Here is a 16,995-nt window from a genome sequence, read left to right as displayed (position 1 = left end):
TTAAAGAGACTGTCCACTCATTTCTTCCTAAATACATGAATATGTTTGAAAATTTGTGCCTGCATGTGTTCTCTTTGGGTACTCCAGCTTCTTCCCACATCCCAAAAACATGTAGGGTTGGCTGATTGAACATTTCAAATTGTCCGTAGGTGTGAGTGTGCGCATTAATGGTCTCTATGTGCCCTGCGACTGGCTGGCAACCAGTTCAGGGTCTACCCTGCAACTTTAAATAAAAATGATGTCAATCGTTTGTGCTTGTTTGTGATGTAAAAAGTTTGGTTTGTACTGCTATCGTTTTTCAGATATTCACAATTTTTTATAGGTCAATCTGAGGTTAAGCAGCCCCCTATATTGATTTCAAATGGCTAAAAGTGGTGTCAATTGTTTATGCTTCGCTTGTGCTGTAAACATTTTCGGTTGTGCGGCTATTGTTTTTGAGATACTGAGATATTCATTTCGAGTGATGATGTCAAGCAGCCCCCAATTTATTCCAAATGGACCCAAAATGGTGCTACTCTTTTATTCTATTTCATGGATATTGAGACATGAATTTCGAGCGATGACGTCAATTGCAGCCCCTCTGTCGCAGCTGACGGAGCGTACCAACTCTCTCAAAACAAAGGGGTGTCCCAAAAACTAGCACAAACGTAGCACAGACAAATGGCATCCCGTGTGGTTCATTTTGCAGTAAACGGGGCGCTTGAGATATTAATCTTGAGTGATGACGTGACTCGCAGCCCCCCCTATTTACCGCAAAATGGACCTGAAGGGGTGCCATTCATTTGTGCTATGTTCGCGCTTACAATTGACTAACTTGCATAGCGATATAACGATTTGCATCACGTAATTTAATCATGTTACGCACATTCGATTCAGCAAGTAAGACTACATGATTACTCAGAGGGACCACTCACCAAGATTAATCTGGAGAGTCGTTGCCGAGTGAATTTGCATTGATTTTCACAGGCCAGGTCATTATTCATGAGAAATGGTGATTTTTCCCAAAAAGTCTATTAATGGGTCTATCGTATTCATCGTCTAATACTCTATAAGAAAAATATAACATAAATACATTTAAAATAATCCTAAACGATTTTATCAGCAATTTCTTTTTTTTTTTTTAAACCTGTCCTGTTCAGCTGTCTGACACAGAGATTTTATTAGCAATTTCAATACTCCTGTTAGAAAGGTTTCTGTGTATGCGTTCGTTCCCATGGCAACCAGTCAGTTACTTCCTGTAATAGTTCTATGTACGCACTGCGTATTCTGGGACCGAGAAAAGGCTTAAGGTGCACATTTCGAGCAGAGAGCGGCCACCTGTTAAGATGTGTGCGAGGAAGTGTTAATCTTTGTGCATCCATGAACGAATGTAAGTATTTCCTGTTCATGTCATAAAGTTCTTATGATAAGTTAGAGCTGTTATCAGCCCAACCGTTTGGTGTTTTTATTGTTATGTCGGCTGGTTGCACCCGCTCTTCCTCGCTGCGTCTCCCGCTCGTCCTTGCTGCATCGTGGAGAGTGTTGTTTACATTACATTCGCGTTGCATATTTGTGTTAAGAGGGAATGTTTTAGTTTAACATCTTAAGATGATAATGTACATCCATACGAGTGTAAAATGCTTAGTTTTTGCCATTTTCGCGCCCCCCCCCACCTTTGTGTTCATTACACTGTGCGAGTCATGTATGTGTGTTATTGACTGCTTTACAGTCAATTTGCATTGTTTATTGAATCAGCACTAATATGATGTAATTTTCTTTCCTTTCAGAACCACACATATACCCACATATTCCAGTCTTCTTCCACACGCATACAAATACATCAACATCTTTCCACGCATGCGGTCATCTGCTCATTGAGTGATTCGCATATCAAGTGCCACTGCCTGTACAGTGCCCTCCATAATTATTGGCACCCCTGAAAAAGATGTGTTTTTTAGCTTCTAATAATTTTTTGTATTATTCAAATAATATGGGACCTTAAAGCAGAAATGTGAAGCAATTTCATAACATGCCAAATAGGGTCACGATTAAAGTAATTAAACATTGTCCAACAAATAAAGCATGAAAAAATAATTTATATGTTGTATATTTGACAAAATACTCGCGTTTCCGAAGTTCAAGCCTGAAAGGGGACGAAACGTCACACCGAGAACATCGATGGCAGCGCTCCATACATACGGCCGCCATACAAAGCCCTTCAAACAATGATTCAAACAGCGATATAAGCGACAGATCGAGACGAAAGGAGGAGATCCAAGTTTTTGAAGAGGTTGAGGAAGAAGAGGAAGATGGAATTTTATGTTGGACCTAACATGTATTAGCAAGACGCTAATCAGGATGCAATACAATGTGCCTAGAGTATCCTGACATGGAATGGAGACAAGACCCATCGAGATTACAAGATTGGTAAAATACAGGCTGTTATTTTTTTCATGATTTGAAGATGGAGGCATTTGCACATAATTTTATGTTTTTGTCTATCTGATGACATTGTTTAAAAAAATAATAATCAGACTTCATGTTCATTTTAGCAGATCCGGCAGCTCTCGTGCATATAAAATAATATAAAAACGTTGGGGGAGAAAGAAGGAGATGAGTCGTTGATGGCTTTCTCCACTTTATTGTGGCAACAATAAGAAAACAAAATAATCGCGGACTGCCTTCACGTTCGACCGCGAAGTTTTGCTTCTCGCTCATCTCCGCCTCGCCACGTACTACCAGCTACTACTACTTCCAGTCCCAGCGTCTCTTAAACGGATCGTGCATACTGTCTTGTTATGAGCTTTTTGTTGACAAAGGTATCGAACACACGACTTGCTGACAACTTTGTTTCTTTATTAACACATGGAGCTAACAGTACAAATACAGCTTGGGGCTCTCGACAGGAAGTGGCGTCTAATGGCGTGAGGAAATGTAGTCTTTTCACACAAGCGAACAGATTACAAAGCACCACTTCAGTATTGTCCCGAGACTACATTTCCCATGATTCACTGCGTGACTTGAGCCGCTCGCTGATTCGCTGCCAGATTGACTCAATGCCAACACACTAGTTGTCACCTGTCAGCGGCTCTCGCAAAACACAAACCAGAAGGCTATCAAGCGATCACCGTGAAAGAAACGCCGAACCGTACAAATGCAATGCAATGCTTGAAGCATGAAGGTGGAAATACATAATTCAAATACAAATAAATGTGCACAAACTCACCGGCGGTGTGTGTCTCTTACGGCTCCGTGACCGTGAATAACCGCGACGCTGACCCGCTTATATGCACATCATTCCCCTTTCCCGACTGACAGTGGACAAGATCGTAGTTGACGCACAATTTAAACACGCTTAACCTAGCGAACACAACAACAGCTATGATCGGGGATTGCCACGAGTTGGCTTTCGGCTAACGTCACTAGCTTCTACTGTACATTCCACAACAGTTGGCAGCTCTGCTTTGACAAAGTCATCCGTCATCTATCCAAAAATCACACTTACTTTTTGGCATATCCTTGATCATAAGCAGACCGGTTAAGGAAGAAGGCATCTTCAAAGTGTTTGTAGCAGAGAACACTACTCAATGATGGCGTGAAATTCATTCGCTTTGTGAGAACGAAAGATGTCCATTTACTTGCCCTGCTATCCTTTGGACACTCAAACAACTTTTCGTTAGCGTGAGAACAAAACATCGCCACACACCGCCATGGCATCTTACCGAGAAACAATGCAACAAACAAAACTGTTCTATGGCGGACTTCCCTCACACTTCTAGGTGTGACGTCATTTCCGAAGATTGCCGAAGAAAAGCATTTTCGTTGTCAAGGGCTTTGCTACGGGTTAAACAAAGAATCTGGAAGGGTTGCGTTAAAAAAATAATAACGAAAATATAACCATATTTTTGAATAATATCAATGGCTAAACAATTATAAGCATATAATTGTTTAGCCATTGATATTATTCAAAAATATGGTTGGTCAACCTTACTTCACATTTCCGCTTTAATGGAAAAAAAGAAAAATCCAACCTTCAATACAAGTGCATTCATTCAGTGGGGAAAAATCCCACATAAAGAAAAAAATATTTGACATCAAATAATGTGTGTCACAATTATTAGCACCCCTGGTGTTAAAACTTTGTACAACCCCCTTTTGCCAACAAAACAAGGTCTGGGGACTGAGATGGCCATGGGAGGAGCTTGATTTGGTGAATCTGGTGAACCATTTCTGTGTAGATTTGGCCATATGTTTAGGGTCATTGTCTTGCTGAAAGACCTGGTGACGACCCATCTTCAGCTTTCGGGCAACAGATTTTGATTTAAAATGTCCTGGTATTTCAAAGCATTCATGATGCCATGCACCCTAACAAGGTCCCCAGGGCCTTTGGAAGCGAAACAGCCCCACAGCCTCACTGACCCACCCCCATACTTCACAGTGGGTATGAGGTGCTTTTCAGCATGCGCATCTTTCGTGGCACGCCTGACCCACTTAGAGTGTTTGTTGCCAAAAAGCTTAATCTTGGTCTCATCCGACAAAAGCACACTGTCACAGTTGAAGCCTGGGACCGTGTGTATTTTTTGTGCGAGACCAAGACTGAGCTTTTTGGCAACAAACACTCTAAGTGCAGGGGCACCATTAATTATGGAGGGCACTGTATATAGTTGTTCCTGTTGCCTGTTGCCAAGTTGGATTAAAAGTGTTAAAGACCAACTCCACTCTACGCTCCTTGTGTTCTAACAGACACCCCGAGGCGAATGAACTATTAAAAATATTGAACCCAGAACCTCATCCAGTCCATTAGTACAAATTAGAGTCGATAAGAGAATCGATAAGAGAATCGATAAAGACTCAAATCGTTAAGCAATATCGATAATGGAATCGGAATCGTAAAAAACGTATCAATGCCCATCCCTACTCGCACAGTATAATGAACACAAAGGCAGGGGGGTTGCAAGTGCGCGCTGCGTGCACGTGTGGTCATCTTGGCCATAAAAGTGGTGAAAACTAAGCACTTTACACTGACTCATATGGATGTACTTACATTTGTTCATGGACGCACACATTTTAACAGGTGGCCGTCCTCTGCTCAAAATGTGCACCTTACGCCTATTCTCGCTCCCAGAATACGCAGCGCTTGTGACGTAGGACAATAAAAGGACTGGTTGCTACGAGAACGTACGCATACCCAAGGAACCTTGCTAAAAGGAGTATTAAAATTGCTAATAAACTCGTTTAGGATTATTTTAGATGCATATGTTATATTTTTCTTATGGAGTATTCGATGAGGAATACGATACACCCATTAATAGACGTTTTGGGAAAAATCACCATTTCTTTAAGTAGTCACATGAATAATGAGGTGGCCTGTGAAAATCAACATTAAAACAACTCGGCAAGGACTTTCTAGACAGTACTTGTTGAGTCACTCTTTAAACAATCATGTGGTATTAATAGCTGATTGGACTTTCTTAAACATGTATAATCTATGTGACATGATAAGTGCTGATTGGAATTGATAACAGAATCGTTAGATAATCTGCCAAATTATTCCATGGTATTGAAACACTCCCTACACTTGTTGATGCGACAGTGCAGTAAAGCTGCGTGTGCTAAATCTGTTGGCCCTCAGGGTGCCCCCAGCCAGCAGTCCCATTAGGCAATCGCGTGGTTTGCCTAATGGGACGCGATGCCTCTGCTCTCAACAAATCTTTTCATATTCTTCTTCTCATGTTTCCACAAAAAAAAAATTGCTAAATATACTTCTAAACTAAACAACTAATGCATAAACAAACATATTAACTCAAAGAAAAACATACCTTATGTTCAGGAGCTGGATTCAGCCATGTTAGCGAATTATGGCATATTTACTATTGCCACGAGAGGGCAGTGTATCCACCCAAATCAATAAAACTAAATGCAGCACTTTCAAGACAATCCATAAAATGTCACTCTAATTAATTGAATCCTCATAGCAGCAAATTTTGATTCAAAGCTTTTTTCTAATCGAATTACTTAAGCAAATTTTGATTCAAAGCTTTTTTCTAACTGAATTACTTAAGGCACAGGTGTCAAACCGATTCCAGAAAGGGCCAAGAGTGTGCAGGTTTGCTTTCCAACCAATGAAGAGGACACCTTTTCACCAATCAGATCTTTTATATGTGTAATCAGTTAAACTTTGTCAGGTGCTGCTTGTTTCACTAAGAACTTCATTGGTTAAACTCTCTACACGGTATCGTTTGGAACAAAATCCAGCACCCACTTGGCCCTTTCTGGAATCGGTTTGACACCTGTGACTTAAGGTAATCAATTAATTGTTGCAGCACTAGTTGTGATTAAGGACTATTGAAATAAATGTGACTTGGTTGAGTTGGTGAAATACTGGCAATTCTTGGGGAAAATGTGACTTTTTTTTTTTTTTTTTTTTTTTTTAATCAAATAGGGAACCATATTATTTCCTATGTCCATTTTGTTTACGATGTTTTAACAAATTGCTGTTAGTTTAATATGCAAACCGGATTCGGTTGAAGTTGGGAAATTGTGTAAAATGTAAATAAAAACAAAATACAACGATTTGAAAATCGTTCTCAAGCAATATTCAATCGAATACACTACAAAGACAACATATTTAATGTTCAAACTGATAAACTTAATTGTTTTTTGCCAAATAATAATTAACTTAGAATTTCATGGCTGCAACATGTCCAGTAGAAGTTGGGAAAGGTGGCAAAAAAATACTGAGAAAGCTGAGAAAAGCTCATCAAACACCTATTTGGAACATCCCACATGTGATCAGGCTAATTGGGAACAGGTAGGTACCCTCCCCAAACATGCTCAGTCATTCACAAGCAAGGCTGGGGCGAGGTTCACCACTTTGTCCACAACTGCGTGAGAAAATAGTTGAACAGTTTAAGAACAACATTTCTCAAAGCAAAATTGCAAGGAATTTAGGGATTTCAACATCTACGGTCCATAATATCATCAAAAGGTTCAGAAAATCTTTTGAAATCAATGCACGTAAGCGCTACGGCCGGAAACCAAGACTGAATGACCGTGACCTGATCCCTCAGCCTTAAAAACCGACATGAGTGTGTAAAGGATATCACCAAAAGGGCTCAGGAAAACTTCAGAAAACCACTGTCACTAAATACAGTTCGTCACTACATCAGTAAGTGTTGGTTAAAACTCTACCATGCAAAGCAAAACCAGTTTATGAACAAAATCCAGAAACGCTGCCGGGTTCTCTGGGCCCGAGCTCATGGAAAATGGACTGATGCACAATGGAAAAGTGTTTTGTGGTCTGATGAGTCCACTTTTCAAATTGTTTTTGGAAACACTGAACGTCGTGTCCTCCGGACCAAAGAGGAAGCGGACCATCTGGACTGTTATCAACGCAAACTTCAAAAGCCAGCATCTGTGATGGTATGGGGGTGCAATAGTTCCAAAGGCAAGGGTGACTTACATTTCTGTGAAGGCAACATAAATGCTGACAAGTACATACAGATTTTGGAGCAAAATATGCTGCCATCCAAGCGATGTCTTTTTCATGGACGCCGCTGCTTATTTCAGCAAGATAATGCCAAGCCACATTCTGCACATGTTACAACAGCGTGGCTTCAAAGTAAAAGAGTCCAGGTTCTCCCCTGGCCCGCTTGCAGTCCAGACCTGTTTCCCATTGAAAATGTGTAGCACATTTTGAAGCATAAAATACGACAGGGAAGACCCGGACTGTTGAACAACTGAAGCGGTTCATCAAGCAAGAGTGGGAAAGAATTCAACATGAGAAGCTAAGAGAATTAGTCTCCTCTCTTTCAAAACGTTTATTGAGTGTTATTAAAAGGAAAGGTGATGTAACGAAGTGGTAAACATGCCCTTTCCTAACTTCTGCACGTGTTCCAGCCATGAAATTCTAAGTTAATTATTATTTGAAAAATGAAATATAGTTTATGAGTTGATCATTAAATATGTTGTCTTTGTAGTGTATTCAATTGAATATAGGTTGAAAAGGATTTTCAAATCATTGTATTTTGTTTTTATATACATTTTACACAATTTCCCAACTTCAAGCGAATCCGGTTTGTATTATAACTAACAAAAATATGTTTAGCCTAATGACTTGGATTTTTATGTAAATAAATGGGACATATTTTACAAGTTACTGTATGTCAGGTTAGTAGGTATAAAGTTATGGCGCTAGAACAGTCTCATAATGAACACACACACACACATTTTCGATGCACAAACACATTTGACATGAAACACACACATTGTGGGATTTATAAACACATCTGACACGAAACACAAACACACACATCGATTGCGTTAATTTTTACTACTTCTGTTATTCTATAATGTAACAACTAAAAAATTGAGAAAACAAAACAGTATAATTTCGCTTACACTCAAACCCTTGCGGCTCCTACTACCTTATGCAATTCCTCCTGTTAAGGGAGCACAACAGTGATGTTACACAACATCCTAGCCCGTGTGATTGACTGTAAAGGAGGGGGACTTCTGATTGGCTGGAGACGGGCTCCGTCCCCAAAAAATGCTTGTGTGTTTCTTGGCTGCGCTGCGAACCGAGGGACCCTTTACATGGTGACGCTGAGACACCAAGACGTAACGATTGTGTTGCAGAATTGCCTTGCATTTACATGGTGACAGCGAAAACGGAAGGCGAAGACGCAAACTTTTGACCCGGGCCTCTAAACCGGAATGATTCAAATGCGGGGATTGCTCTGCAACCATTTGAATGGAACGCTCTCGCTCCGATGACGTCAGCACTCTCACACTCTTAGGCATGCGCAGTCCCTGCTACTAAACTTTCAAAACAAGAAACATAGCGGAACATTGGCTTTAATTTACTGTTTTTATTATAGATTTAATTGATTTATCATTTTTATTTTATTTATTTATACATTATTTAATTAAAAAATATTATTTACTAATTGTCATTATTTTTATCATTGTTGTAATATACTTTGAGGACCTTTTCGAGTTTTTGTAAAGGGCTTCATAAATAAAGGGTGTGGTGTCTACATATGGTGTTTGTATACGGGTGTGTATTGTGCAGTTGTGTTGAATGCATTCATGTTATTTTGTTTCTTTCGCAAACTTGAACAAATTACTTCATATAAAAACAAGAAAAGAGCAAGCCTTGTGTTTTATTGGAGGACATTCTATGTAAATGTTGGCTGTCGGGCAGTGCACAAGGAAATGCACCGTTTTGAGCAGTACTTAAGTTTTTTTTTTTATACAGTGGGGAGAACAAGTATTTGATACACTGCCAATGGGTCCCATTGGCAGTGTATCAAATACTTGTTCTCCCCACTGTACATATCTATTTTAAGGGCTAAAAAGTAACAAAATAATCCAGAAATACAATGGCCTTGCCAAAAGAAACAAAAATATGTATATATATATATATATATATCAGTGTTTCCCCTAGGATTTTTTGAAGCTGTGGTGGTGGGCTGCATCGGAGTCGGACAGCCTCACCATGTCGTGCCACAGCGAATTTTTTTTTCTTCATTTTTTCCCCCAAGAAGAACCATAACAAAGATATATTTGAAATATTTCATTAGCCAGGCTAATGTTGTACCTCTCAGCTACAGTACATGTATGTAAAATGCGTAGCTGATTACAGCTACGTTACCCGATGTACTAATGCGACTTTTTTTCTCGTGGCAATAGTACGACTTACATCTCGTAGTGACTCAGGGTTGGCAACCCAAACTGTTGAAAGAGCCATATTTGACCCCCAAAAAAACACAAAAAAAACTGATACAGTATGTCTGGAGCCACAAAAAATTAAAAGCCTTTTACAAGCCTTATAATTATCGATACTAGCTATATTAGCCTACTATAGAAATACGTAATTAGCCTTCATGATTAAATGTTTGTTTTCCCTGCAGTGGATCCTATAGAGCATGACGCACCACGTGACTACTCTGTTGTACTATGCCACCACAAGTTTAACTTCATTACAATATTAATGAATTGAAAGAATGTTTGTGTCATGTTTGTCCTCCTAGAAATCCTATTAAAACAAAAAAATATATTTCCCTCCCCCATCTTTTTCCATTTTAAAAAAAAAAAAGCTCCGAAGCATCGCTAAAGAGCCGCATGCGGCCCGAGAGCCGCGGGTTGCAGACCACCGTCGTAGTCCTCCTTTTTCCTTTTATTTGACCCTCATAAGTACTACATTACCACAACAATAACAGTCCTTCTGTCAACTGACCCATTTAGAGCACTGGGGGAATTCTAATAGCCGTGTAAAGAGTTTTACTTGATTCGGTGAGAAGGTGAATAGTTTTTTCCCCGTTGTTCGTAAACTAAATTTCCACACAAAGGCACGTCGAGGTACCATTAACTTAGCAAGGAGAGGTATGAGAGTCATTTTTCGAGTGTCCCAGAGCTCGCGAAATTTGGGTGGGGGGGCGCATTTATCAAAGTTTCGTCAGCCGCAATTGTCTGAAGTTGGCGCGCCGGTGTTGTGCCGAAAAATAGCCACTCCACGTGAAATGTCCCCCCTGACGGGAGCGCCCACACGTCACTCGTACAAACAGCCTTTTCTTACCAATCGATGGACACAGAAACGACGTTCTTGTACCGTGAATATGTATCATTTTACTCTGCTTGAACTGATAAATCGTTTACTGTGACCAACGCTCTGAAAATAGAGCAAGGCTTTATTTTGGGCCCCGCCTCTCCGCAGTCTCTCAGCGCAAGTTAGTCAAAGTTTGCTTTAGACGGCCTGTCCACCGCTCACTTTCGCCGAAAAGTCCGATCCAAATTATTGTAATGCCCCGGATATGGGCAAGAAGGAGAGAAGTCTGTATTTGCTTACCCACTTTATTGTGGTAACAATAATAAAGAAAAACAATAACAAAATAACAGCGGGCTGCTACAACATGCGACCGCTATCTCTCGCTATCTCGCTCGTTCTCCCATTCTTCCTACTCGTTCCCCTTGCGTCTCTTAAGGGGGGGCCTGCATAGTTACGAACATTAGGCTACAATACACAATGAATAGGTGTCCGCTGAACTCCTCCCACTCGGCTGCCGCTAGTTTGAAGCGGCCTTAAAATTTTTTTTTTATTTAAATAAATAAATAAAATACATCTCATTTGCCAGGCGTGGCGGCTTTCATTTTAGTGTGGCGGTGCGCCACAATCTGTTGAATATAGGGGAATCCCTGTATATATATATATATATATATATATATATATATATATATATATATATATATATATATATATATACATATACATATACAGTGGGGAGAACAAGTATTTGATACACTGCCAATGGGAAAACCCATTGACAGTGTATCAAATACTTGTTCTCCCCACTGTATATGTGAGAAAACCCATTGACAGTGTATCAAATACTTGTTCTCCCCACTGTATATATACATTTACAGCAGACATCAGTCCAGTGTTCTAAGGGTACATTGTGCTTGCTAGTCGCCTTAGAAGGATAATAGATGATTAGAAAACCTTGTGCAATTGTGTTGGCACAGCTCAAAACAGTTTAGGTGGTTAAAGAAGCTATAAAACATATCTTCCTCTGAGCTAGTTGGGTATCTGGAGCATCACCTTTGTGGGTTTGATTAAACTCTCAAAATGGCCAGAAAAAGACAACTTTCACGTGAAACTCGACAATATGTTCTTAGAAATGAAGGCTATTCCATAAGAGAAATTGCCAAGAAATTGAAGATTTCCTATAACGCTGTGTACCACTCCCTTCAGAGAGCAGCACAAAAACGCGATCTAACCAGAGTAGAAAGAGAAGCGCTAGGCCCCGCTGCACAACCGAGCAAGAAGACAAAGTACATAAGAGTCTCCAGTTTGAGAAATAGATGCCTCGCAGGTCCTCATCTAGCAGCTTCATTAAATAGTACCTGTAAAACGCCAGTGTCAATGTCAACAGTGAAGAGACGACTCGGGGATACTGGCTTTCAGGGCAGTGTGGCAAAAAAAAAAAAAAGCCATATCTGAGACAGGCTAATTAAAGGAAACAATTATGATGGGCAAAAGAACACAGACATTGGACAAAGGAAGACTGGAAAAAACGTGTTTTGGATAGATGAATCATAGTTTGAGGTGTTTGAACTTTGGATCAAAGAGAAGAACATTTGTGAGATGCTGGAAGAGTGCCTGATGTCATCTGTCAACCATGGTAAAGGTAATGTGCTGGTGAAGTGGGAGGTTTGTACAAGGTCAACGGGATTTGAAGTAAGGCTATCACTCCATTTTGTAGTGCTATGCCATACCCTGTGGACAACGCTTGATTGGAGCAGATTTCATCCTACAACATGACAATGACCCAAAGAACACCTCCAAATTATGCAAGAACAATTTAGGAAAGAAGCAGGCAGCTGGTATTCTATGTATCTGTAATGGAGTGGCCAGCACAGTCAACAGATCTTAACCCCATTGAGCTGTTGTGGGAGCAGCTTGACAGTATGGTACGCAAGAAGTGCCCTTTAAGCCAATCCAACTTGTGGGATGTGCTTCTGGAAGCGTGGAGTGAAGTTTCTCCAGATTACCTGAACAAATTAACAGCTAGTATTTATTTATTTATTTATGTATTTATTTATTTATTTAATAGGGACAGTGCACATTGATGAACATCTAAAAAGATGTAAATATGCCAGATTGTAGCAAGAATATGCTAATTTACATCTGTAGTCCCTAAACAGGCGACACAAAGATACAAAAAGAAAAGAAATAACAAAAGATTACAATAAAACACCACAATACAATACGTTACTAAGAACTTAAAAGTCAGTGATTACAAGACTGATTTGCTTTCAACCACTGCTTGAGCTGAGTTTTGAAAGTTCGTATTGTGGGACATTGCCTGATGGCGAGTGGTAAACTGTTCCAGATTTTACTGGCCTTTACAGAGAGACAATTGTGACCGAAGGCTGTTTTTCTGATTGGAACCTCACAGTATGTCATTGGTCTGAAAAGATGTAATTGTTGCAAAGCTAGCATTCTTTGATAAAAGCTAAGTTTGATGGAGAAAATTATTATCTCAAATAAAAATCCTTATTTCTAACCTTGTCAGTGTCTTGACTTTATTTTCTATTCATTTTGCAACTCATTTGCAAGATTAAAGTGTGACTCTTGAAAGAAAACACAAAATTGTCTGGGTGACCCCAAACTTTTGAACGGTAGTGTATACTGTATATATATTTATTCATTCATTTCCGAGCCACTTATTCTCAGGAGGGTCACGGGGGTGCTGGAGCCAATCCCAGCTAATAAATTATATACTCCGCAACACTCCGGGTAAAAAATGGAAGAAGTACTGTTGACAGTACAGTAATGTAACATGTTTTGAACTTCTGTTCAAAATTTGAAAAAAAATTGGTATCTAATTGGGACTTGGTATTGGCACATTCTCAAAATCAGGTGACTCGGACCCAAACTTGGGTGCAAAAATATGCTATCGGGACATGCACCATTTTCAAAATCGTTCAAATGGAGACGGAACCAAGACGAAGCCATGCAAATGCAAACATGAAATGTGTCGTATTCTTGGAGCGTCACCATGTAAACGGCCCGAGGCTCAAAAAGATCCACACACTTATGAGTGCGGATTTCAAATTAAAAGTAGGTTATAAATGCGCATTAAGACAATGTGAGGTTTTCGTGTCTGTCCGTCTGTCATTCAAAGGATAGACTATAAAATACTACTGCTCGTCTATAAAACACTTCTTGGACCAAAATACATGCTTGATTTGTTTGACCCCTATGAAGCATGAAGACCCCTAAGGTTGTCTGGAACAGGTCTGCTGTATGTTCCAAAAACAAGAACCAAGCTGGGTGAGGCACCATGCCGCCACCTCTGGAACAAGTTACCTGAAGGTCTGGAGTTTGCGCAAACTGTTAGCTCATTAAATCCGCTAAAAACGCTATTGTTTACCACAGCATATTCATAATTGCCAATATATTTCAAATGTCAAGTTACCTGCTTTTTATTCATTTTTTTAAAAAGAAAATTCATTTCTGATAACAATTATATTTTTAAATTCTCTTGATGATTTAATGTAATTATTTTTATGTACAATGTTAATTGAATCAATTGTCCGTGTTTTCAACTTTCTTTTTGATTTCATGTGATTTTTACGAATCAATTTGTGTGTTCGTGGAGCTTCAAGTGATGTCAAGCACTTTGAATGGCGTACCGCACGCAGGCTATTTTTAGACCGTGTCGTCTCATCGTAAAGCTGAAGTAAAGCCGAAGTGGGACATTATAGACCCGCCCTCGCATAGACTCAACGTAATTTGTGCTACTTTTCACCGGTAATCTTTCAAAAACGAACATGCAGATCACGCATTGCTTTTTTGGCACTTGTAGAAACTACTCTAGACATTACGACACATGAAGGATGTTTTCTTCTTACGTTTCCGGAAACCAAAAACTTGGGAGGAAAAAACCGAATCAACTTGTGCACTTTAACACCAGCTTGGTGAATCCATTCATTCATATGCAGTAAACATTATGTTGGGTTGGCATGGTCTTTCAGAGGACAAAGAGGTAAGCCATTTTTATATTTTTAACTTATTCTTTTAGTGTAACATTGTGCTGTACTGCTTCTGTCTGACAATGAATGACCTGAAAAGAATTACCATGGTATCTGACTGCCACTGTTACCGTTTCTGTTATATATATGTGTGTGTATATAAAAAAACAACTTTAGTAAGGGGGAAGTGTAAATAAATTATAGAATTAAGATGTGTTATCAATGAAAAAATTAAAAGTGTTCGTTGGCTGTCACTGAGTAGCATTTGCGATCGCTACACAAAGCTAACTAAATTACCCCTAAGAACGGTAAGAGACGTAGGACAACCAGAGGATATATAAGAAAGACAGGGCTGATGGTAAAGGATAGCTTGTTGAAACAGGAGAATGTCATTGTCAGTCGCGTCGATAAAAAAGCTAAAGCTATGCTTAGGTCGGCTCGTTTTTTTCGTCTTTTTCAGCCTTCGACTCTCAAGCCATCTCTTTAATTGAACATTTTTATGTTCTTCCACATCTTTGCCAGTGAATTTGGCACCAGGCACATCATTTTCGGAGAGATTTGGTAGGTTTAGCTCTGTAAACATCTCCTTCGTACACGATTTCCATTAATTTCCTAATAGGGACAAACGGTGGCTTGTCCCTACTTAGCAACAGTAGCTAATGTCATGAATATTAATGAGCGGAAGTGACGTGATGCTTGCGGTACGTCATTGCCTTGTATTGAATTGTGCCATACAAATAAATTTGCTTTGCCTTGCCTTGTGTGTATCGTAAATGTTTTTCGTGTCCGATGTGTTCATAAATCCCACAATGTATGTGTGTGTGTGTATTTGTTATGAGACTTCTAGCTCTGTATTTTCAAGCAGAACTGTGCCTTGACATTAGATAATCCTGTCCTTCAATACAAGCAGGCAGCTAAACTTAGAGTCATCTAGTACATTGAGCTCTACATATCCCCGCCCTTCTCCCGAAAAAACAACAACAATGTAACAGTAATTATTTCTGAACAGTTCCGTCTGGATCACGTATATGGAAAATTATGCACGTATTTACCGCTACAACGCTCCCGAAATGCCCTTGCTACACGTACAGCTCTCAGGAGCGCCGCCATTTGTCGTAGTTTGTGTCGAAATGATGTCGATGGCAAAGATAGATATCATATACCAGGCTAAATGTATTCAGCGCGCTGTGAGCCAACCTGTACTGACGTACGCACCTGTCCGCACTTTTGGGACAGGACCATCTGAGCCACAAAATGTCTGAGTCACAGGAGCATGTATCATGAAATACTTATAGATTACTCAGTTTTCAACCAATTTTCTGATGGTTTGGTTTGTCACACGCGTCAGATTTTAACCGCATAGTTAATATAAATATATATGTATATATATATATATATATATATATATATATATATATATATATATATATATATATATATATATATATATATATATATATATATATATGTTTTAAATGTCAAAATCCATGCTGTATCATAACCTTATTAATACACTTTTTAAACCAATTTTAAAAATTCAAATATTTTAGTAGCGTAAAGATCAGGACTGCCACCACCTTCGGAGCCTTTATCTGTCCCAAGATGGCGTCCAGTTAGCTACGCCAGCAGCTCCTCCTTTTAACATCAGTCAGTCTTGCTGAGCCATAGAGATCGCAAATCTCATAAATTAGATGACTGGTGTGCGCGCTCAGCCAACAATGTATGGAGCCAAAGGAGTGCCAAAATGTATAGGACGACCAAAGACAATCAATAAAAGAACATTTACAAATGTAAATAAACCCAGCGAACAAAGGAGAAAATTAACAAATGCCAGTGCTGGATGAATTTCTTACTTTTTTTTTTAAGTAAAAGTAAAATACAGGTGCACTTTTGTGTTTTTGTTTAAGATCGTATCTGTCTAAACATGTCCTTATTTATGTAACTTTGTCATTTAATTAAATACTTTAATTAACTAGAAACTGCAATTTCTTTAGAAATTGCTCTGGGTCTTTGGTATGTGGAGATCTTAGCCCCGCCCAGGTTTGTTTGGGGACATTTTGGGGGCAATATCAGGTCACTTCCTGTTGATCTGGGGGACACGTCCTGGTCATAACAGGTCACTTCCTGTTGATTTGGGGACATGTCCTGGTCATTTGGGGACATTTGGGGGCGTGTCCTGGTCATATCAGGTCATTTGGAGGACGTGTCCTGGTCATTAAGGTCAATTGGGGACATTGGGGGGACACGTCCTGTTGATATGTGATAATTTCCTGTTGATTTGGGGACATTTGTTTTTTTGCCATTGAAAATGAATAGGAAATTTGGACGTCAATGGCATCGACTGACATTTGCGTCAATGGAATCCAAGTACATTGGCATCAATACAATCAACAAACATGGCCGTCAATGGCATTAAACAAAATAAATGCCATTGAAAATGAATGGGAAATTTTGACGTCCATGGCAGTCAATGGCATC

At 39.5% G+C, this 16,995-nt stretch overlaps 1 protein-coding gene across 1 annotated transcript in view; it reads right to left on the bottom strand.

Annotated features, from left to right (window-relative positions):
- coq9 (coenzyme Q9 homolog (S. cerevisiae)) overlaps positions 1-15,666 on the bottom strand; it is a 33,300-nt gene extending 17,634 nt beyond the window's left edge. The window contains exon 1 of the mRNA XM_057836741.1: positions 15,570-15,666. Coding sequence (XP_057692724.1) covers positions 15,570-15,627 — 58 coding nt within the window. The 5' untranslated portion in view covers positions 15,628-15,666. The remainder of the gene's footprint in view (positions 1-15,569) is intronic.
- Positions 15,667-16,995: the final 1,329 nt, after the last annotated feature.

Source organism: Corythoichthys intestinalis, chromosome 5 (genome assembly GCF_030265065.1).
Source record: "Corythoichthys intestinalis isolate RoL2023-P3 chromosome 5, ASM3026506v1, whole genome shotgun sequence".
Taxonomy (NCBI): Eukaryota; Metazoa; Chordata; class Actinopteri; order Syngnathiformes; family Syngnathidae; genus Corythoichthys; species Corythoichthys intestinalis.
Note: the sequence above shows the minus strand (reverse complement) of the source record. Positions and strands in the feature narration are given on the sequence as shown.